Here is a 21600-nt window from a genome sequence, read left to right as displayed (position 1 = left end):
CGGTCCCTCTCCCTCTTTACATCATTTTTTTTTTTTTAACAACTGGCTACAATTTTACTTTTCAAGTTGATGTTTAGTTCTGCCTTCAAAGCTCTTCTGTTTGTTGTGAGGGGATTTAGACGATCGTCCACATAAATGAGCCCAGGACAGTAATTTTCAACGTATCAATAAGGACTGAGGGTTCTGACTTTTGCCTTACTAGAAATTATGTATAAACAGTCCAGTGTTTGTGCCGAGTCAGCATTTTCCATGTTCGTCAGCTACCTGTTAGCTCTGAACCATACGCACTGTAAAGACGGCCGCATTTCAGTTTGAACGTATTGTCATTAGGACTGCATTCTATTGCTTATTCTGACGATTAATCGATTAATCAGATAAAAGAAGTGCCACATTCTGCAGGTTTTTCGTTTAGCCACTTTTTTTTTTACATACAACAACAGATCCAAATATGCAAACAATTCAATTATTTGATTTAAAAAATATATATATATTGCCTAAAATGCAGTAACAACATTCATTTAGTGCATGCTAGGTCATTTGTAGCAATGGATGCATTGGCAGCTAAAAATACTGCTTACTAATCTTTTTTTTTTTTTTTTTTTGATTAATCAATGGATAGCAAAAGAATACAGAATTTTGGATTAGGGGGAAAATGATAATGTTCTGGGTAGAACATTTTTATAGACAAAGGTTTTTCATCTTAAATGGAAAATGTATATATTTTTGTACAGTTTTGGATTAATTACTGCTCTAACAGTGTTGTTCTGTCAGCAAATGGCCATTTTTAGAGATTATATACTCCAGTTAATTATTAATCGATTACTAAATTTCAACAACCGATTAATCACGATTAAACGATAATAACCGAGTGAACTTTCGGCTCTCCCTTTGCAGCCGTTTGTGATTCACGACATGGAGACGCTGCAGCTGGCGGAGCAAACGCTGGTGGCCAAGATGGTCGGCTCGGCGGGGGCCCTCAAGGACAGAGAGGCCGAGGTTCGGATTTTCCACTGCTGCCAGTGCACGTCGGTGGAAACCGTCACGGAGCTCACCGAGTTCGCGAAGTCCGTGCCGGGCTTCTCGAGCCTGGACCTGAACGACCAGGTGACGCTCCTGAAGTACGGCGTGTACGAAGCGCTCTTCGCCATGCTCGCCTCCAGCATGAACAAAGACGGCCTCCTCGTGGCGTACGGCTCGGGGTTCATCACCCGGGAGTTTCTCAAGAGCCTGCGGCGGCCGTTCAGCGACATGATGGAGCCCAAGTTCCAGTTTGCCATGAAGTTCAACGCGCTGGAGCTGGACGACAGCGACATGGCGCTGTTTGTCGCGGCCATCATCTGCTGTGGAGGTAAGGCTAAAGGGAAATTTGAACAGTTGGGTTTGTTCTGCGCCTTATGACCGTACGTTACACAGATTCACCACACACACAGTGATTCATTCCTTTTCACTCATCCGTATCACATTATTTTCTGAGAAATTGAACCCTGGATTTTATTTTTAATTGAAAGAGACAATCATGACGTCTCCTCTGACTCCCTCTGCCCTCAGACCGACCGGGCCTGGTGAACGTGTCGCACATAGAGGTGATGCAGGAGAGCATCGTCCACGTCCTCCAGCTCCACCTGCTGGCCAACCACCCCGACGACACCTTCCTGTTCCCCAAACTGCTGCAGAAACTGGCCGACCTCCGGCAGCTGGTCACGGAGCACGCGCAGCTGGTGCAGGAGATCAAAAAGACGGAGGACACGTCCCTGCACCCGCTCCTACAGGAGATCTATAGAGATATGTACTGAGGGACTGCAGCAACCGGCCGACGAACAGAAACAAAACCGTTCAGAGAAGACACGGAGCTCTCCGTTAAGCTAGGGTTCAACCACTTTGAGCCGTGTCGTCTCCGACGCGGCGGAATTCGCTTGTGGCTTCCGGTCAGCTTGAAGGAACCCTTCTCTGGCGGACGGTTCCTTCGGTTGGTCTGGCTTCTCACCACTCCTTTGCTTGGAACCTTCTAAGACAGAAAAAAAAAAGAACTGGATCAGATGTGAAACACCGTCTGATCAAAGCCACTTTGTAGAAATCTGTGTAGCATTTCTGACCAAACTCGGCTTTTAACCTACGGTGAGCCCTGAAAAGGAGGGAAGACGGAACTTAATGATTGCAGTTGTGCGTTTCGAAAAGAGGTTTTTATACTGAAGTTAAAGAGCCATATAATGTCAGCATCAATTAAACCACCTCGACCTGGCAGCGACTGAAGAAGCTATTTGGGTTTAAAACAATCCTGCTGCTTCAAAGCCTTCCATGTTCTTCTTCATACAACCGGACACATCCCAGGAGTCGCCAAACGTACGAACGCAATCGCAAGCTGAATTGTGATTACCGGGCTTTGACTTGAAAATGCATCTTGTTGCACAGAGGAAGCACAAACTTTCTGTGATTTGTTCACAAATGTCTGAGCCGTTTTCCTAACAAAAACGCACGTTTGACACTCCGTCCCGCGCTGAACGCTCGTGGTTTATGGTCCGACTCCAACTTGAGCCGCACTAGAATCTTAACAGCAGCACGCCTAAATATAGAGATTTATGTTTTCTTTTACTTTGTGTCACATTGCCTCAGCCATAGCACCTCCCTCCCCCTGTTTTCTGTGTTTTCACATTTTTGCTTAATGTAGTCTTTATACATGCACCCAATCAGTTTATCAGCAGTTTTTCAGCGGTTTGTAAGCTATTTCATATTTTTGAAAACCTGCCAATACCGATTTTTTTTTTTTTTTTTTTTTGTCAACTGTTTATAGATTTTTATGTTCATAGAAGAGATGCCATCACATCAGTTTTACTATTATTCTCAAAGAAGGACAAAATGATGACAGAGTTAACATTTTAACTTGATTTTAACTTTGTTTTAGCCATTAGCATGATTAGCATTAAGTGTAAACAGCGATCTTTCTGCGTACTCCCTACATAGTGTAGATCCTTACCTCAACTCTGAGATTTCCTAAACGTTGTTTCCTTTCGCTTAATTTCAAACTTAGCCTTTAGCTAACTCACCTTAGCTTAAAGAGTGTTGGCTTGTCCTGGTTGCGCTACCGTATGAGTTTACTGTTCGGAAAAAGACCGGAGCCCGATCGGCGGCGGTTTAGCCACAAATCATCCAGTCCCAGTTGTAACCCAATGTCTCAATGCATGCTTATAAAAAGGCAACTCTCGCATTTTGCTGTCATCCAGCCATTTGTATGTGAAGAACATGCTAGCTTAGACACCAGAAGGAAGGGAAATATCAACTTGGATTTTGTAACATAAAAACATACATGCGGAATAATATGAGAAGCATATGATCATCTGTTTAATATCCGCCCAAGAAAAACAAAACACCCCTATAAATAACCATGAAATTATTTAGTGTACCTTGATTAAAAAAGAAAACGTAATTTTTGGTGAGGATTGCGTGTCTTTTGACTGCTGAGATGTAATTTTACTAAAGAGGACAGGCAAAGTTACCTCCAGCTCGTCACAATTCAAATTTGTGTAAGTAGTTTTAATCTCTGTGTAGCTTCTGTCGGATAAAGCAGTTCCAACAAGATTTTACATCAACGTTTTCTAGGACAAAAAGATGTTTTGTAGACATTTTATTTCTTTAAAGTGAATTTGGACTAACAGCTTTGACTAGGAGACCTCCAACAATCAGAGCAGGTTCTCTTCAGTCGTATAAGAAATCTTCAAATGCATGGTGTATGGAAAGCAATTATGCACAAAGGTTTAACTCAAATTATTTGACTATTTTACAGCTCTTTTCAACATATGTGCAGCTCTACTACTCTTATAATTATTTTGGTGCTTTAAAAGTAACATAAATTGGATTCATCTTGTGGAACCTTTTTTCTGACTATTGCAGAATAGTCATTGTTTTTTGGGAGGGTTTTTTTAAAATCTTTTTTTCATGCCCTAATGACATCGCATTGTGTTTGTACATATCTAATTGCATTACCATTTACCCCTACTAAAAGCTAAGTCTTGAAGTCACATTATGGCAATGGACTGTGCACATCCCTAATTTTGCTAAAGACTTTTACGTTTAAAAAATGTGCACTGCGTGTTCGTGTTGCTTTAATGTTTCTGTTTTCACTTGAATTAGATCATATTTTTATACTTAAGCACGTGTACGTACGACTATATCTGATGACGTTTTATTCAGAAGTGGCACGGGTCGAAAGTGTAAATAGCGATCGGAATATCCACAAATCTGAACCCTGCTGGGGACATTCCTTTGGTTTAAACCATCAAAACTGTTGCTTCCAGCTGTTTGTCATTTCGCAACTGAACCGAATCCTTTTGACCTGAACCGAAGGCGGCTTCGGACTGTTCCGGCTTATAACGTTTTGTGATTGATAAAAGCTCGACTCCGTCGTCTCTGACTATAGTTTAATGATAAGGAGATATCTTGTTAATGTTTAGCTACGATATAGTATTGATCATACGTTGAAATAGCGTGTCTTTTGATACTGCTTTCTCAGGTCGCACATCAGAATACAAATAGAGATAATATATGCACAGAGATTTTTTTTTATCAATATCAAATGCTCCTTAGCAGCCTCAACTGCAAAATGGTTTGTCTTTTAATTTTTTGGTTTTGTTTGTTTTTGACAGATTAAATCTCTGTTTGCTATCAGAGTCTAAATGCACTCATAATTAGCCATCACGTCAAATGCTATCAGAGTATAGATGATGCAGTTATGTAAATTTAGAACAGATTGCTTTCCAAGCTCGTTTCTGTCTGACTTTTCTCTCCAGACTTGCTGCTATGTTGTACTAAATCAAACATGGGCTCTGCCACGGATAGATTACCAACCTCCAAGCTGCCTCTAACTTACTCACTCAGAGTTGAAACCAGATATTTCCATAAACCTTCAGTTAATTAATTTTTTTTTTCTTTTTGCCTCGTTGTTTTGACATCCCTCAAACTAATTTCACCAAACTAAACTTTTCTGTTTTAGGCCAGTTAAGATTACTCAAAATTATTTCTGCTTGCTAAATACCAGAATAATTATTAAAATTCTGACATTTGCATACATTTTAGTATTTGACGGTCGCCTTTAAAACTGTATGAATTTTCATATTTACCCACAAACTTTCTGTAGGAGCGAGATCAGTGCTTTATGATGGCCACCGTAATAAAAGTAACTTTTCACATTTATTTTGTGGGTATGCTGAGATTGTCATTGTCCATATTTACTTCAGCATCTCCACATATTGTTTTTATTTTCTCACTATGTCATCTTTTCTGTTAAGCGCCCCAGTCCCTCCTGAAGCAAAACAGTCACACAAACTAATACTGCCAACGCCGTGCTTCACAGTTGGGATGGTGTTCTCATCCCACTTTTGCCTCCAAACGTAGCAATGATCATTATGGTCAAACATTTCAATGTTTGCTTCAACAGATCAACATGTCACCCGCAGGTATTTATCCCTGAGTTCATCTGCAAACTATTATCTGGCATTTTAAGTAATGGTTTCTTCGTCTCCGAGGGGCCTTTCAGCCCACAATCGACTTGTTTAATCGTACCAGCTTCAGCTAGCATCTTTCATACCAAAACACGTTCGTCTCTAGGAAATGCGTCTCCTACCTTGACTATATCGGCTGGATGTTGTTTATGCCTTCATATAATTATTTAAGCAGATAGTACATCTGGAGATTCTACCCAAGGATTTACAAGATATGTTGGCAATCACAATCTTTTTCCTGTTTTTTTTTTTTTTCTTTTTTAATCATAGAATGATGTCACACAAGGAAGAAGTGCGTTTGAGGTGTTGTCTTAAAATATATCCACAGATAGGGCTTTACTTAAATATTGTGAATTACTTATCAGAATCTTATAAAGCAAAAAACAATCTCATCTTGGTCTTCTCCCAGTGGCATAAAGGCAAAGAAAACAGTTTGGATTTCAAGAAACAAATACTTTTCTCAAATAAAAAGATCTTACTCGTGATTCTAGAGTTAAGCAAATGGAAATAATGTTTGTAATCTTAACTGATTTACAACAGAAAAAAACTGATTTAATGTCAAACAGGGGAAAAAAAAAATTTCTTTCAGAGTATGTACATATCTGGCTTCAACTGTATATCTTGTCTCGGATTGCAAAGAATTCTCCCAACGCAGCTCAGTTTTTCACCTTGCAGCTCATGCTTGGCGATCAACTACCAACAATATGTGCCTTGATGTGTGTGTGTGTGTGTGTGTGTGTGTGTGTGTGTGTGTGTGTGTGTGTGTGTGTGTGTGGACGTCTACATGCCAACGTCGAAGACTCGCGTGATTGAAAAATTGTAAACCACTGACCTGTTCATGTGATCTAATGGAAACCTATAGAACGGTGCGTCGTGTGATCGGATTTTTTCAACAGAAATTGATCGTCAGTCAATGAAAATGAAGGATTTGCTCAAAAGGGTTTTTAAAAGCGAAACTGAAAATGAATGAAACACTACAAAAAGGCCCAAGAGGTGAAGTTGGTTTACTCTTGGGGGCATTTTGTTTGATGTAGAATTGACAAGGGACTTTTTAACTTGTATCAGGGATTCTTAGTCTTCCTTTTTGCACTAGCTCAGGATATAGAAAGGTACTATTTCTCCGTCCCTGTTTTTCTTATTCAATCTAATACAGTAAGTCTGTTCTGCTCTGCTCTAGAGCACATGAACAGAAGCAACAATACAGAAAAATTTTAATATTTTCTTTTCTTTTCCAGTATATACAGATTATTATTTTCCAGGGCCAGCAGTCATAGGAATTAGGGTTTTTTGTGACCTTCAACTTGTTTATTTCTTTATTTTTGCAGCTCTAGTCTACTTCAGAGACAGAAAGCATCTTTGGATGCATTGTCCGTGTGCTTTGTGGCTTGGATAATAATACTGTAAATGTTTGAATGTACTGAATATTTAGTCATGCATAGTTAGTCCTTTGCAAAAAAGCAAATTGACATTGAATGAATTTAAAAAAAATAAATAAAATGATTTTGAAATCCTCTACCTTGTTTGTTGACATCTGAAAGAACAACTTGAGTCTGTTTGAATATATTATTTTTTTTACTTTCTTCTTCTTTTGAACACCAAATTTGAGCTTTTACAGTTAATTTAGAGTAATGGTTTCTCTGACAAATAGTTTCTTAGACTGAAACTCTGGGGCCAAGCTGGGCTCCAGTGTAGCTTGCATATGGTAAAGATATGTGTGTAGATTTGTATAGTTCTTATCTGTAATAAATAAATCAGAAGTAGATTCTACAAAGTAGAATCAGAAGAGAGATAAATACCCTTGTGTTATGAGGAAGACATGAGCTTAAAACATTTGGAAATGCAAAAAGTTAACTTTGAAGATGAAAGCTTAAATATTTTCCACAAAAAGACAAAAATGCTTGATCCTCATTTCTATGAAAGTACACTGATACTAATAAAAAATTTACATTTGAATGAGAATCTATTAATAGAATCCCACTTCATAAATCCAGAACTTCCTCTTTAATTCAGCAGTTCCCAGTCTGACCCACAAAATGACGACAGACGAGTATTATGACCTTGACCCTTGGTCGAGTAAATAAGCAGCCACTGCCATGTCCGCGGTTACTCTGATTCAGAACCACTCCAGCAGGGGGCAGTCTACATTTATCAAATTATCTGACGCTCTTCCTCCTCCTCGTCACATTGTCCAACATGGCGGTGTCCATGCTCGGGTTCTGCTGTTGTGTTTCGCGACACGCGTCCTGTAGCCTCCTGAGACGAGCGCGTCTCTTCCTCACACCCGGGTCTAAATTTCACCGCTCCGCCGCTGCGCCCGGCGGACTGCTCCTCTCGCTGCACAAGCGCGGTGTTCTGAAGGATTCTTTCCCAGAAAACGCGGCACAGGACCAGCTTCCCCGGCTGCTCCAGTCCGCTCCTCAGACTGTATACTGCGGCTTCGACCCCACGGCCGACAGCCTCCATGTGGGCAACCTGCTCGCCATTATCGGCCTGCTGCACTTCCGGAGCGCCGGGCACAACGTCGTCGCGCTGCTCGGAGGGGCCACGGCGCAAATCGGGGACCCGAGCGGGAAAACGAGCGAGCGCGAGCGGCTGTCCGCGGATGTGGTGGAGGAGAACACCCGCGGCATCCGGGAGAGCATTCAGAGGATTTTCATCAACCACGAGGCGCTTTTCCACGACCGCTCGTGGCCGCTGGGCACGGTGAACGTGCTGAACAACCGGAGCTGGTATAAGAGCCGGGGGGTGGTGGACTTTCTGTCCGAGACCGGCAGGCACTTCCGGATGGGGACCATGCTCAGCCGCCACAGCGTGCAGTCCCGGCTGAGGAGCGCAGACGGTATGAGCCTGACAGAGTTCACCTACCAGGTGTTCCAAGCTTATGACTTCTACCACCTCCACCAAATATACGGCTGCAGGATTCAGCTCGGAGGCACCGACCAGCTGGGCAATTTGATGTCCGGACATGAGTACATTCACAAGTAAATCTCCCTTCCAGCTTTGTTCCAGGCTGAATTTGGAAATCGGAATAAGAAATGACCGAATATGCCTAGCTGTGTGTTTTTGATATCCAAAGATCTCCAAAGAATTAGTTGCAGGTTTCACAAGTGGAAACTAACTTTAATGAGGCACAGCTCATTATCACCTAATTAGGGGCCAGCTACAAGTTCTCAATTGGATTCAGCCCTTGACCTTGACTGGGCCATTCTAACACAGACTATATGGCTATATTTTTTTTCCTCCTGAGAAGTAAATTTCTAAATTCTATATCAGTTTAAAGCTTTTCACATCCAAAACCAGTTTTACCTGCCTGTAATTCATCCCATGTAGATTTCCCAAACCTCTGGCACCATTCAAACGGATCTCTCCATTTGTGCTCCAGTTCTGACCAGCATTTTTACATTGATCTACACAGGCAAGCTACAACACGTTGTATGGCCTAAGTAGACTAATTACCTATTCAGCAGTTGTTCCAGTCTCACATTTTAAAAAAGTTCTACATTTTAATCATGAGATGCTTTAGCATTTTTTTAAAAGTACACTTAAGCATTCAGGGCTGTAATTCTACCAACAGGTACACAAAAGAGTTTAGTCCTAAAATGTTGTAAGCTGATGACGTGGATGGAAGGGGAGTCATACCTGAAGCTAATAATTGTAGCTGAATGTACCGAGGACAGTTTGGAGAGAAATCGATGGACGTCGGTGGATATTTTGTACTGACAGAGAGCAATAGTAAAAATCACTGTAAAAGAAAGCTTTTTTTAAAAATTATTTCTGGTTGATAAACTTTATGCTCACAAACAACAACCGTAGTCCACTTCAGTGTTTATTCCCTGACCAAGCTATCTATAGCTTGAGCCAACCTCATTCTTAAAGTTTGGGCTGTTTGTTGGCTTCCAAACAAGATCGTAATTGTTTCATTGTTCAGGACCTGTTTGATTTTCTTTTTCACCCGTTTACTTCCACATCGTTAGGCCTGTCACGATAGCAAATTTTGCTGAGCGATTAATTGTCTCAAAAATTATTGCGATAAACGATAATATTGTTTGAAGACCTTTTTACACTGATTTAATGGAAATGACGTAATAATGCATGCGATTTCCTGCCAAAGATAGATACACTTTATTTTCAAAAGAACACTTAACACTGGAACTGATAAACAAAATAAACAAAACAACCAAAAACGAAAATAAAATGGATTCTCAGTCTCCATTAACAAAAAACGCACTTGAAAAAAAAAACTAAACAACATAAAGTAAAAGTGGAAATAAATACTGCTTTCAACCAAAAGAGTGCAGATTATGAAGTCTGTATACTATGTTGCCCTTCAGTAATAATTAGATTTAAATAGAGAAGATGGGCACATCGACTTCCTGATGCAATAGTTCACACTACATGATTTTTTGCTCCTATTTTTCCCCTTACAACAATCTTAAAACGTTGATCTTTCTAAGATTGTGTGGTGTGTTACGGTAGATCGTCGTTGCCGCTCTGATCCAAATCAGGGTTTTTCCCCGACTGGGAGCTTAACGCAGCCTGTTGAATGTGACAGGTAGCCAATCAGAAAGCGCGGATTCTCCTCCAAGCTTTCTGAGGTGAAATTACGGAGGGGAATCCCAAACAGCTGAAACGGCGCAACCCGAAGTCCAGCCGACGTGGAAACAACATTAATGTTTATTCAACATGCAAAGATTATAGAAATGACAAGAGGAGGAGTTGGAGCGAAATTGCTACCGCAGATGATAAACCCGGTAACTTTTCAGCTGTTCTTCGTTAACGTGACGTAAATAGGTTCTAATGATTTTCATTCAGTCAGGACTTTACGCTGACACTAGCTACATGCATTGCAGGTAGATTGTAGTAAAGCATTGATTAATACCTGGTTTTAAAATTAGTTCACTGGACGTGTAGCCATTATTTTGTGCCCATTGTTGGACACCACACGGCAGGAACGAACCCGATCGAACCGTTAAACCCAGGATTTCTGTCGGCTAATGTTTGATCTGTCAGGTTTTGAAAATGGGCCGACAATCGGCCGACAGCTGTAAGATCGTGTTGTGTGCGCTGGGCTTTACACTGAGGAAATGAGGAAGGGAGGGTCAGTGGAGAGCACCGGAGTTGAGCCTTTTTTTCATTCAGTGTCATCAACAGGAAGAGAAAAAGGCTGGAAGAGACGATAATGCCGATAATTAAAATGACATCGATAGTTTTAATTTATCGTACGATTTATCGTTTATCGCGACAGGCCTACACATCATTGATGTTTCCTGCGCTGTTGAATTTTGTAGCAGATGTGCTGACTGTACATTTTTCTCTCTCTTTTGCCAACAAGTGGCCACAACCTTTTTTTATTTTAGTCAAAACAATCCGCTCTTTCATTACCATGAGATGTTTCCAGCTGCTACGTCGTCATCCATATGTACCACTGCTTCCTGTCTTAGTAGGCATGATTTTGTTTGAGGTGTGAAGGTGTTTGTTAAAAATGACTTATCCCAAACAGAAAGGCAATGAAAATCTCATATGTCAATTTTTCCTCACACTTGAATTATTATTTTTATTTTTTTTTACGTTATCTGACTCTAAAATATTATGATACCACTTTCGCCACATCATTTTTAACTGTGCGGAGAGTGAAATAATCGTCTCCCCATGTTTCTGCTTGACCCAATCTCTTGTAATGACCAGCTCTGCAATTAAGTTTTACCATATTCTCCCATGTAACCATTCAAATAATTTATTTTTTAAGAGTAAAGGGTGAGGAGGTGTATGGCCTGACCATCCCGCTGGTGACCAGCACCACCGGTGACAAGCTGGGGAAAACCGCCGGCAACGCAGTGTGGCTCAACAGAGACAAGACGTCCCCCTTCCAGCTCTACCAGTTCTTCCTCCGACAGCCAGATGCCAGCGTGGAGCGGTACGCAGAGAAGAACGCTCACCGGTTCTGTTGAGCCCTGAATCGCAGCGACAAGGAAGCTGACGTGTATTGTGCGGGCGTTTTGCAGATACTTGAAGCTGTTTACCTTTTTGCCCCTGGTGGAGGTGGAGACGCTGATGGAGCAGCAGAGGGAGGATCCGAGCAAACGTCTCGCCCACAAACGACTGGCTGCAGAGGTGACCAAACTGGTGCACGGAAAGGAGGGCCTCGAGAGCGCCAAGAGGTCAGAGTTGGTCCGCGGAGGTTTTTCTTTTTAAGCGCTGCACCAAATTTTCCCCAAAGACGGTCAAAAAAAATTCAGTTTAGGTGACCTCTAACTCCCACCTGCAGGTGACAGCATTTCTCACAGGTCGTGTTATAGGAACATTTTCCATCTTTGACTGGACCTGTCGCAATAACGTATTTTGTTTGGTCATAATTATTGTAATAAACAGTAATGTTGTTTTGACACAATTTTTGAACAGTGTATTGATAATGGCATAATAATGCAAGTCTCAAAGACTTACAAACTTTTAGGTTTGCACAGAACTCTCCACAATGGGACTGGAAGACATTTTAAATACCCCAAAACTAAAAAAAAACAACACACACAACCTGAAACCATAAATAAAATGGATTTTGAAGTCTCTGTAAACAAATTTGCTCTTCAAAACGTCTTAATCATCCATATTTTTAAACGGTGACGGAAAAATTTGAAGGCCAACCGTCATTATGACAGTTCACACACCCGACCGCTCGCTGCGGACGCCCAGACATTTTCTTTTCCTTTTCTCCCATCCAGTGGGTCTTTTGTGGGCTCTAGTGTCCCTTATATGAAAGTAGGCTGACAGGAGAGGGGGGAGGCCATGTGGCAAATATCGCCTGGTCCGGGAATCGAACCCGCGACGGCCGCGTTGAGGACTCCAGGCCTCCAAACGTGGGTCGCGCTAACCACTACGCCGCCACCACCGCACGCCACGCCCAGACATTGTCAACAAGTACTGGTTACTAAATCAGTCAAAAGACTCCAATTGAATTTTTTTTTTTATTTCAAAACTTTGGCTTAAGTACTTGTTTCATCTTTTGGATCATTATCAAAACCCTGATTACTCTCGAGCACTTCAGGTCCCCGCAGATTGGGAAGAAGTTTTTCCGATGTGTGATGGCATAATGTGGATTCTCTGTTCAGCTTGATGAATATTAATTAAACCAAATTAAATTTAAATGCAACTGAACATGTTGACATAAAAAAAATTTTACTGGTAAAAATAATTATAATGGAATTTCTTTTCATCTCGTTGGCCAAAATGACGGACAAGGAAAAAGTCTAGCTGAACTTCTCCTTGTGCTGCATTGCTGCCTCAACCTTTGCCTGATGTCAAGTTATAGTCCGTGGTCAATAAATGTATATGTATTTTTCTTCTTTTATGTAGATTTTGGATGAGGTTTAATGAGGAAATATTTCTAAAGTAGCCCCACAGAATACGGGATTTTGACAACTGTAAATCACAAAACGATTTGCAAAATCCTGGAGGAGCTGTCTAAACGCTGTATTGTTTGTCCCTGCAGATGTACCAATGCGTTGTATCACAGCAGCATTCAGGCGCTGGCGCAAATGAGTGACGAGGAGCTTCAGGAACTCTTCAGGGAGGCTCCTTTCCAAGAAATGCTTTTGGAGCCGGGGACCACGGTGCTAGACGTCTGCCGTAAGGCCAGCGCCATCCCTGATGGGCCTAAGGGGTAGGTTCCTCATGGGCATCTACTGTAATAGAGCTCTGCTGTTGTTTGTGGGGTTGCTTTTTATCAGCAGTTAGGGAAGCTGGTCCACTGAAGGGAAAGCTCTGAAGAAGAAAATGGGTGCAACTTTCTTCTTCACGAAGCACAACTGGGATGGGCGTCAGATTTTAGTCGTAGGATCTCAGTTTTGTCGTTTGTAAAAGATCAGGAGTTATTTCTCCCACTGGCGCTACACACACCCAGGTTTGCTTTGGTTGTATTTACCCAGAATTTCTTAACTAACCAAGTCGTTGTGGAAAAGATGTTGGTCTGTTTTAGACTAGAAGGGTCACTGGCGTGCGTGAAGTAGAGGAAACGCCAGAGCTGATGGCATTTTCTTGAAAGTTTTGGTCAAAAAGTGCTTGACTAAATAAACACCGGAAGGAAAGTGGGAAACCATCGTCTTCGAGGAAGAGATGTGGTTGGGGGGGTAAAAAAAATCCTGAACAATTGTGTCTGACAATCACCTAAATGTTTGGTGAAAATAATGGGAAGAACAGTAGGACTCAGGGACGTGTTTAATGGGGAAAGTAAGAGCACTCAAGGAATTTTAACTGAACTGCTGTCTAGCCATAAGAAAACTTTTAATCAGTGAAGCTAAGTGGGAAGAAAGTTTCACTTTCCAAGAGAGCTGGTGTCTACTGTACCAGCCTTTAGGGGCAATGCAGTGATCCAGAGTTGCTGGAGTTGATCGGGTCTAGTAGGTCCAGCAACATCATGAACCCAAAGAATGAGGTCCGCTGACTACCTGAATATACTGAATGATCAGACTGTTGTAGCTTATCAGGCATACAAGTTTAAGTAGTTACCTGAATCTTACCGTGTGATCGCTTGCGTTCAGGTATCGGATGATTTCAGAAGGAGCCGTATGGATCAACCACAAAAGGGAAGACAAACCAGAGCAGGTCCTCATCCCCAACATCCACATACTGTCTAATGGACTCACCCTGCTCAGAGTGGGCAAGAAAAACTTTCACATCGTCAAGTGGCTCAGCCTCTGAGGCTGCCCCATTGACTTACAGGGAAGGTAGGAGGAAAAACTTGAGAAGAGTCTGTGGGAGATGTTGACGGACCGATAAATGGCTGGTCATTTAGTGTTATATATACATGTATATGTAGATGTGCTGTTTATCTAAAGATTTGCTATTAAAACAACATTTGGTAAAGAGATCTTTTTCTGTTGACTTACCTCTGCAGCAGACTTTTGGGGCAGTGAACACTAGGGGGCGACATTGCCTGTGTGGCCGTCCACAGAGAACCTAATGGGCCATTTATCCTCCTGTAAGCTTTCAAGTAAACAGCTGCTCACCGCTAAACTAAATTGCATCATTTCTCCCAAAAAGCTTACGGTCCTATTTTATGCAAATTATTGTTTTTAAAAATTGTTTAATTATGGTGCATTTGTTTTGTTGCAGTTTAATTTTTTTTTTCTTCTTTTTACTTCTGTAGAGTGTAGCACAACTTACACACATTGGGAGACAACAATCTCATGAGTTCAAAAACAAGTTTTACTTAAATACTGTTTATATAAGCTTGTTTTTTTTTTTCCTGTCCAATATTGTTGTTTAAGAAGAAATTCTTGCTTTTCTGCAAATGTGATCGTTCTTTTTTTTTACATCTCTGTTTTTGGTATTTGTTTTTGCAGGTTATAATTTCAATTTTACATTCACCAATATTTAATAATACATTTATCAAGTGCTTTCAAAGTGTGTTACTGGCAAAGAACAAAAAAAAAAGGCAAGAATACACACAAAATTAAAGAACAAGGATACTATCAAATTTATGTGGTTTTCTATGCATCATGTTTAGTGTTTATCATATATAAAATGCAACCTAGATCTATTAACTGTACCATAATCATGGAATACGTATGTATTTTTTTTTTGGGGAACAAATTTGAAACTAACAGCTACAGGCTTATAGTTAATCAGTAAGGGGAGCTGAAAAGGTCATTCAAATAACATCAAAACCAGAACCAAGTGACCACTACACAGCTTTCTGTCTCAAGCTGGAAACCTTTCAAGTTTTAGCAATTACCAAAGTTCAGTCAGCTGTCAAAACTCAAAGCAGCCATTTCACTGTTGTTGTAACATTAAATTTAATTTTGCAGTGTATGTAATACTCAATCTCCTTTGTAATTTATTTAGTGTTTTCGTAGCAATAACTTAAAACAGCTTACTGTGAAATAAAACTATTTGAAAATGCATCTTTACAGATCAAATCTAAACAGAATGTTCATAAAACATACACACACTAGTTAACTGTCTTACAATTAAATATATTTTAATTAATACCTCCCGGCTCATCAAGATTGAAATTGTGTCGAAATGTAAGCTTATTTACAAAGTTGGCCCAGATTACCTAAAGATGCTGGCGCTTTAAAAAAACAACCAAAAAAAATAGAAAGAAATGGGCGTGGCCTCTGCGTTCAGCGAATGAACGGCCTCGCTGGGATTTAAATAGCCCTGTGTGTCAATCACATGCTCCGGCCCTCCTCCATCCGAGCCCAGCCTTCTCTCAGTCCCCACAACGCCTCTGAATCGCCATATTGGGTACTGAGGTTACTCTGCAGTTTCACTCAGTCCGGGACGGAATTGACAAGAGCTCCTTCGGTTCCTCTGCAGCTTGTTTTGATGATTCGCGGGGACTATCTTCGGCGTCAGAACACCGCAGAAGCCGTTTGCGCCTCCAGCTCGACATGCGCATGGCATAAGCCGTTTCACGCCTGTTTCGGATCTTTTCCCCCGTGACGAGGAGATACCCGTTGTTGTTGTTGTTTTTTCTATATCTTTTTTTCTTCTTCTTCTCTCTCACTCTCCGGCGACGTGTTTTTTTTTTTTTTTCTTATGAAAACCGGACGCTCCTGGCTGCTCGAAGATTCAGCTGTTTTAGGGGGTAAAATGTCTGACGTTCGACTTTCAAACGGAAGCCCGACGTTGGAACGGACGGAGCCCCGGGTTACGGAACACCCGAAGCCGCCAGCCTGCCGAAGCCTCTTCGGCTCGGTGGACCACGAAGAGTTGAAGAGGGATTTTAAGGGACATATGCGGGAGCTGCAGGAGGCTGCGTCCGCCAAGTGGGGCTTCGACTTTGCCAGTGACAAGCCGCTGCCTAACGCCAGGTTCACATGGGAACTAGTGGACCCCGCTCAGGTCCCGGATTTCTACGCGCGGCCCCCGCGGAGGGAGAAAGGCGTCTGCTCTGGGAATAACAATGTGGATCTAAACGGGAATCATAGCTGCGATTCGAGCATGTCGGACGTACTGACTGAGTGTACGGAGCAGTGCACCGGGCTGAGGAAGAGACCGTGTCACGGTACTACTTTTCTTCTTTTTAAACCTGTTTTCAGCCCGAGTTCGCTGCTGTGTAACAGATAGTCCTGCGGCTCACGGTGTTGGCATATTACTTTCATAAATGCATAAATGTGGAAAGTAGTCAAATGAAAAAAATAATAATTTAAGAAAATATATATATTTTTCGCAGACACCACGGCGCAGAGTAAGAGGTCACGCAGCAGCCCAGATGAAGTTAGTTGTCCAGCGCTGAGCCACTCTGTTGAACACACACCCAGAAAGTCCAGTCCCAGGAGGCAAACGTGAGGACTAGAAAAACGGTAAGAAAATAAAATTATATTTTGCCCCCCTTTTTCATCACACACGATATCAGAGAAACGAACATTAGGTAAACGTGGTTTAAAAACCAAACCAAAAAACAAAAACACCTTTCTATCCGTGGCAAAAAATACACTGTTTTTACTTTATAAATTTCAATTGCAATTAATAATTTTTATTTTTATTTTTATTTTTTGGACAACCAAACGGAACGTTTCGCCGACTCATAGAGTTTTATCGATAAACGATCTGCCCCATTAACACCAGACAGACAAACGTTGCGAGTGAAAACAAGAAAAAGGAAAACAAAACCGAGCTGGACATTATTTTTAGCCCTTTAACTGCAGGTGTTTCGGTGCTGCTCGTTTCCTACTTAACTGTAAACAAGTGCTGAACAACAGTGTAGTAGTAACACGTCAGCAGCCACTGCCCTCACAGCAGAGCAGGGACGGAAAGGGGCTGGTCTCGCCGAGAGCTGCAAAAACACACACGCACACGCCTGTTACAACACTCACACACACACACACACACACACACACACACACACACGCTCATCTATCCCTGCAGGGGGAGAAGAGAGCGCAGGTCTGAAATCAAAAATCAAGTGGGTCTCAGTGAAGAGGGTCTGGTTTAAAAAAATTTTTTACCACGTTGAAGAAGAGAACAAAAAAATAATGAAACTAGAGCAGGTAAAATATTTTTTGAATTTCTTTTAAATTATCCATCAACACAGAGACAGACGAGACACACACACCTAGAGAGAGTTTAGAGAAACCAATTAACCTGACAGTCATGTTTTTACTGTGGGAGGAAGCTGGAGAACCCGGAGAGAACCCACGCATGCACAGGGAGAACATGCAAACTCCATGCAGAAAGACCCCGGGCCGGGAATCGAACCCAGGACCTTCTTGCTGCAAGGCAACAGTGCTACCAACTGCGCCACTGTGCAGCCCCTCCTTTTTATTTTCCTTTTAAATAAGAAATTTGTAATCTTTTATAAATGCGGTAAGAAATTTAGGACTTCCACCAGGTGTAATTTTTAATGCTATCTTAACATTTTGTGTATATATTATTTCTTTTAGATTAATTTCTGACTTTACTTTTTTTTTCTTCTATATATTTTTAAAATCGGAAGCTTAACCTACATCGTAATTGTATGAGCTAAAAAAAAAAAAACACAACACTTGATGGAGAGGCTCACAAAATATGACTTAAAATGTAAAAGTAGCTTCTAGAAATAAAAACTACAGAAACGAAAAAAAAAAAAAAATACATACTTTATGATGTTTACCAAAAAATAATAATAATTTTTATTTCACTTCGAGGCTCTAAACAGTTTTTTCACATCAGGAAACGCATCCTCGGGGAAAAACTCGACTTCTTTTTCTTTTTGTTTGTTGTTACAGAAAATGTTACACAATGTTCTGTTGTATTAACTTGCATGTTTTTCCTCTCTCTCTCTCTCTCTCTCTCTCTCTCTCTCTCTCTCTCTCTCTCTCTCTCTCTCTCCCTTGTTCTCGCCCCACAGAGAAGATGCCCCCTCCCCCTTGTTTTTCCCTAAACGTGGGAGACCTCAGTGTTGGCTTTTTTCTGTTTTGTTTTTTTCTTTCTCCTTTTGGACGAGGATCTACGCAGCATCAGAAACATATCAGCTCTCCTGAAGACTGGGGAGGACGCTGTTGAAGCACTGAATAGAAACACTAAAGTTTTTTGGCACTCAGTTAAATGTTACTGCCTCTAACAGCAGTCGATGTAGCAGTGTGCAATTAGGTTGCATTTCCTTTTTTGCTCCTTATTTTTTCTTTCCTTTATTTTTTATTTTTTTTTACTACCTGTGTATATAAATTAATAAATAAATATATATTGCTCTTCATATGTAGCACATAATAAACATTATTATTTTTTAAAACAAATCCTTTATGCTAAAAGTGTGAAATTTGATTTGACTTGAAGAATTGCAGTGTAGTTTGACTTTTTTTTTTTTTTTTTTTTGCTTTGTTTTTCTGGAAATGCCGTTCTGCTCGTGCGAAGTTGACACGGTCCCTAATTGCTACACTTTAAAAAAAAAAAAAAAAAAAACCCAAATCATGGCTTCTTACGGTTTCTTTGCAGCGTGACTTCACTCCGTCATTTTTCCTAACCTGACATTGAAGAATGGTACAAATGTAGCGCAATTAATTTTTAATTTTGTTTTTTTTTCTTTTTGGCCACAATCTTTAGCTCTTTTAAGAGGAGGAAACTTTAAAAAAAAAAAACAAATCAGTGAGGAGATTGTATTTATTTTTTGATTTTTACAGTTGTTTGGACCCTTCCCCTCCCTGTTGTAGTTCTGCACTCCTCAGGTGCGTTGGACAAGCTGAGATATTTTCTGAAGGACATGCAAACTTGTTGACTCTACCCTGATGTGCCTTACTGCTTCGCAGATGGAAGGGCTTTTACTTTAGAAAGCGGTTATATCTCCTACAATACCAAATACATGGTTGCTTTTATGTAGATGACTTCACATTGTATTTCTTTGTGATAACTTGGACGCTTTATTTTATTTTTTTTCTTCTCTCCCAATCCCCGCCTCCCTCCTGCCCCGATATTTTAAACCTGCTGAGGATGCAACTGTGAGGATCTCAAAGCTTCTCCTGTATTTGACGAATTAACGGCTCGTCCCACAAATGCAGTCGCCACGCCTGTGTAATTGTGTAGACATTTTTTATTTTTTTTTTATTTTTTTATTTTTTGCAATGTACATCTGTACATATTTTGTAAAAAAAAAAAAAAAATCAAAACAAAAAACACTGAGAAATTATACTAACTTATTTATGTCAAGAATTTTTTTTTTTTTAATGTAGAGTTTTAAAAAAAAAAAGGGTTCTTGATTACGGTTATCCAAAGTGGCATTTACGTTACTATAATTGTTTTTATTTTGTTAAAGCATATTTTACTTGGTAGATTTTTTTTTTTTTCTTCCCTTATAAGGTTGCAGACTGAGCCTGTTATTTGTTGTGCATTTTTGTAATGTGTGGATAAAAAGATGTTGCAATCAATAAAAGAGAAAACTAAAGTTGGACTTTTTTTTTTTTTTTTGACTTTTTACAGAGTGTAAAAAGCTTCTCTATGTTGGAAAAAGGAATTAAAGTTATATGTACATTTTCATAAAACATTTTTACCATTCAGACAACATTTGGGCTGTTTTCTTTAAGCAGCTGGGTGAAAAATCAGCGGGTCGAGGCTGAATGATTGACGCTCAGTTCATCCAATGAGAGAGCAGTTTAGAGAAGCAGACCACTGAGAGCAGCCAATAGTGTTCAGCAACTTACACATGGAGTAGTTACTTAAAAAAATAAGAATTTATGTTTAGAAAACATTACTTATCTGGCCTGAAAAATATAGACAGGAAACATTTTATTTTTTATTACGTTCTTAACTGTGCGTAGTTGTTTATAGTCCTTCTTTACGTCCTTTTCTGGTTTAATCATCCAAATGTGGTGTAATGTCACTTTTTGGGTTCAATCAATATTTATTCTGGACACATTCATGTCTATTAAAAGAAAAAGGGAAAATGTATGTCTAATTCTAATCCTAACAGCCGTTACAGTGTAAATTAGCTTTTGACACAAATGAATGGAAATCCGTACAATGCCCTAATCTATAGAAATACAAGCAGGTGTGTGTTTGAGAGAAATTAAAGAGTACTATTGTATATTATATTATATAAAATTTGTATATTATATAAAATGATTGTATTTTAGCACTTAAATACATTTAAATATTTTTTTCCCCAATGTAAAATGTAGGAAATACAATGCACACACACACATATTTATATATTTTATTACTTTGTACGTGGAGTCTTGATTTCATCTTGTTTTGATCTCCCGCCCCTTGCCGTCTGAAACCAGACTGCCGAGTGTCTCAGTTTCAGTCACTGCACATCTTTGGCTGTAAAAACCCAAATAAACGTTTTCACTGCGCAGAATTTCCCTGCCTCCTCCTCGTGCCTCCAGCGCAGGCAGGAGGACACCTGCAGCAGCTTGTTTCCATTCATATCCTTAAACGCCGGTGTGTTATGAGGGGTGGAAGTGGTCTCTCTGTGTGTGTGTGTGTGGGTGGGCGGGCGGGAACGGTGGGGACTGTCCGGTTCCCGAAGCGTGCAGGTGGACAACCTCAACCCAGCCGTTCCATCAAACCTCCCCCCGGCCCCCACCTCCGAGCTCGGGCCCCATTGTCCCAGTGTGTGGGCCTTTATGCCGAAGGCCATTGTGTAGGGGCCCGGGCTGGCCACTGTTGTGTCTGGGGCTCCTCTGTTCAAACAAAGGGCCCGTCTACAATCCTCCACCCCGCCCAAACAGCAGACTGCCTGACTGATTGACTGATTGACTGACTGACTGACTGACTAGGTGATAAAGTAAAGGAGGGAAATATTGTGGCATTGTGCCCGAAATGCTGAGTTCGCATCAGTATTACCCGCTTAGAATGGGCAAAACATCAATTAGTTCGATTCAAAAATTTAAATGTGACGATATTTATACAAAATACATTTTATTACTGGTATTTCTATGTTCTGTACAGTATATGCACTCGGGTCTCACCAGTTTTGCCGTCAGTCAGTCACAGTGATAAATGGCTCATTAAAGTAGATATTGGTACTTTTGACAGTGTAAGTGCTGGAAAATGAAATCAGCATCTCGGTGAAGTTTGTCAGGCATAAAGTGCATAGAAATATGACTTTGGACTTGATAAAACACAGAGGGACAAACCGCCGATGACATGGCGACTACAGTCACTTTCCACTTGACCTCAAGCAACGGGAATG

General features: G+C 40.7%; 3 protein-coding genes across 6 annotated transcripts in view; all 3 read left to right on the top strand.

Annotated features, from left to right (window-relative positions):
* Positions 1-7005, top strand: part of pparab (peroxisome proliferator-activated receptor alpha b) — a 75871-nt gene extending 68866 nt beyond the window's left edge. For 2 of the 4 annotated variants that reach the window (XM_028035685.1, XM_028035693.1), the window contains exons 4-5: positions 895-1348; positions 1549-7005. In XM_028035685.1, coding sequence (XP_027891486.1) covers positions 895-1348; positions 1549-1793 — 699 coding nt within the window. In that variant the 3' untranslated portion in view covers positions 1794-7005. The remainder of the gene's footprint in view (positions 1-894; positions 1349-1548) is intronic. The other 2 variants (XM_028035668.1, XM_028035676.1) reach the window with 1 other exon arrangement.
* A 116-nt stretch (positions 7006-7121) lies between these two features.
* On the top strand, positions 7122-14961 carry yars2 (tyrosyl-tRNA synthetase 2, mitochondrial). Its single transcript, XM_028035656.1, has 5 exons — positions 7122-8473; positions 11239-11406; positions 11495-11650; positions 12976-13146; positions 14024-14961. The coding sequence occupies exons 1-5, from the start codon at positions 7686-7688 to the stop codon at positions 14181-14183; spliced, it is 1443 nt and encodes a 480-aa protein (XP_027891457.1). The 5' UTR covers positions 7122-7685; the 3' UTR covers positions 14184-14961.
* Positions 14962-15487: 526 nt separating this feature from the next.
* cdkn1bb (cyclin dependent kinase inhibitor 1Bb) lies at positions 15488-19848 on the top strand. Its single transcript, XM_028035746.1, has 3 exons — positions 15488-16497; positions 16666-16795; positions 18322-19848. The coding sequence occupies exons 1-2, from the start codon at positions 16029-16031 to the stop codon at positions 16779-16781; spliced, it is 585 nt and encodes a 194-aa protein (XP_027891547.1). The 5' UTR covers positions 15488-16028; the 3' UTR covers positions 16782-16795; positions 18322-19848.
* The last annotated feature ends 1752 nt before the right edge of the window (positions 19849-21600 follow it).

The sequence above is a fragment of the Xiphophorus couchianus genome, chromosome 2 (genome assembly GCF_001444195.1).
Source record: "Xiphophorus couchianus chromosome 2, X_couchianus-1.0, whole genome shotgun sequence".
In the NCBI taxonomy this organism is placed as follows: Eukaryota; Metazoa; Chordata; class Actinopteri; order Cyprinodontiformes; family Poeciliidae; genus Xiphophorus; species Xiphophorus couchianus.
The sequence above is the reverse complement of the archived record's forward strand: the minus strand, read 5'-3'. Positions and strand labels throughout refer to the sequence as shown.

Coding starts and splice junctions, on each gene's coding strand:
- yars2 (XM_028035656.1), top strand. CDS start 7,686: ATGGCGGTGTCCATGCTCGGGTTCTGCTGTTGTGTTTCGCGACACGCG. Junction 11,407..11,494: donor CCAGATGCCAGCGTGGAGCG/GTACGCAGAGAA, acceptor GGCGTTTTGCAG/ATACTTGAAGCTGTTTACCT. Junction 13,147..14,023: donor ATCCCTGATGGGCCTAAGGG/GTAGGTTCCTCA, acceptor GCTTGCGTTCAG/GTATCGGATGATTTCAGAAG.
- cdkn1bb (XM_028035746.1), top strand. CDS start 16,029: ATGAAAACCGGACGCTCCTGGCTGCTCGAAGATTCAGCTGTTTTAGGG. Junction 16,498..16,665: donor GAGGAAGAGACCGTGTCACG/GTACTACTTTTC, acceptor TATTTTTCGCAG/ACACCACGGCGCAGAGTAAG.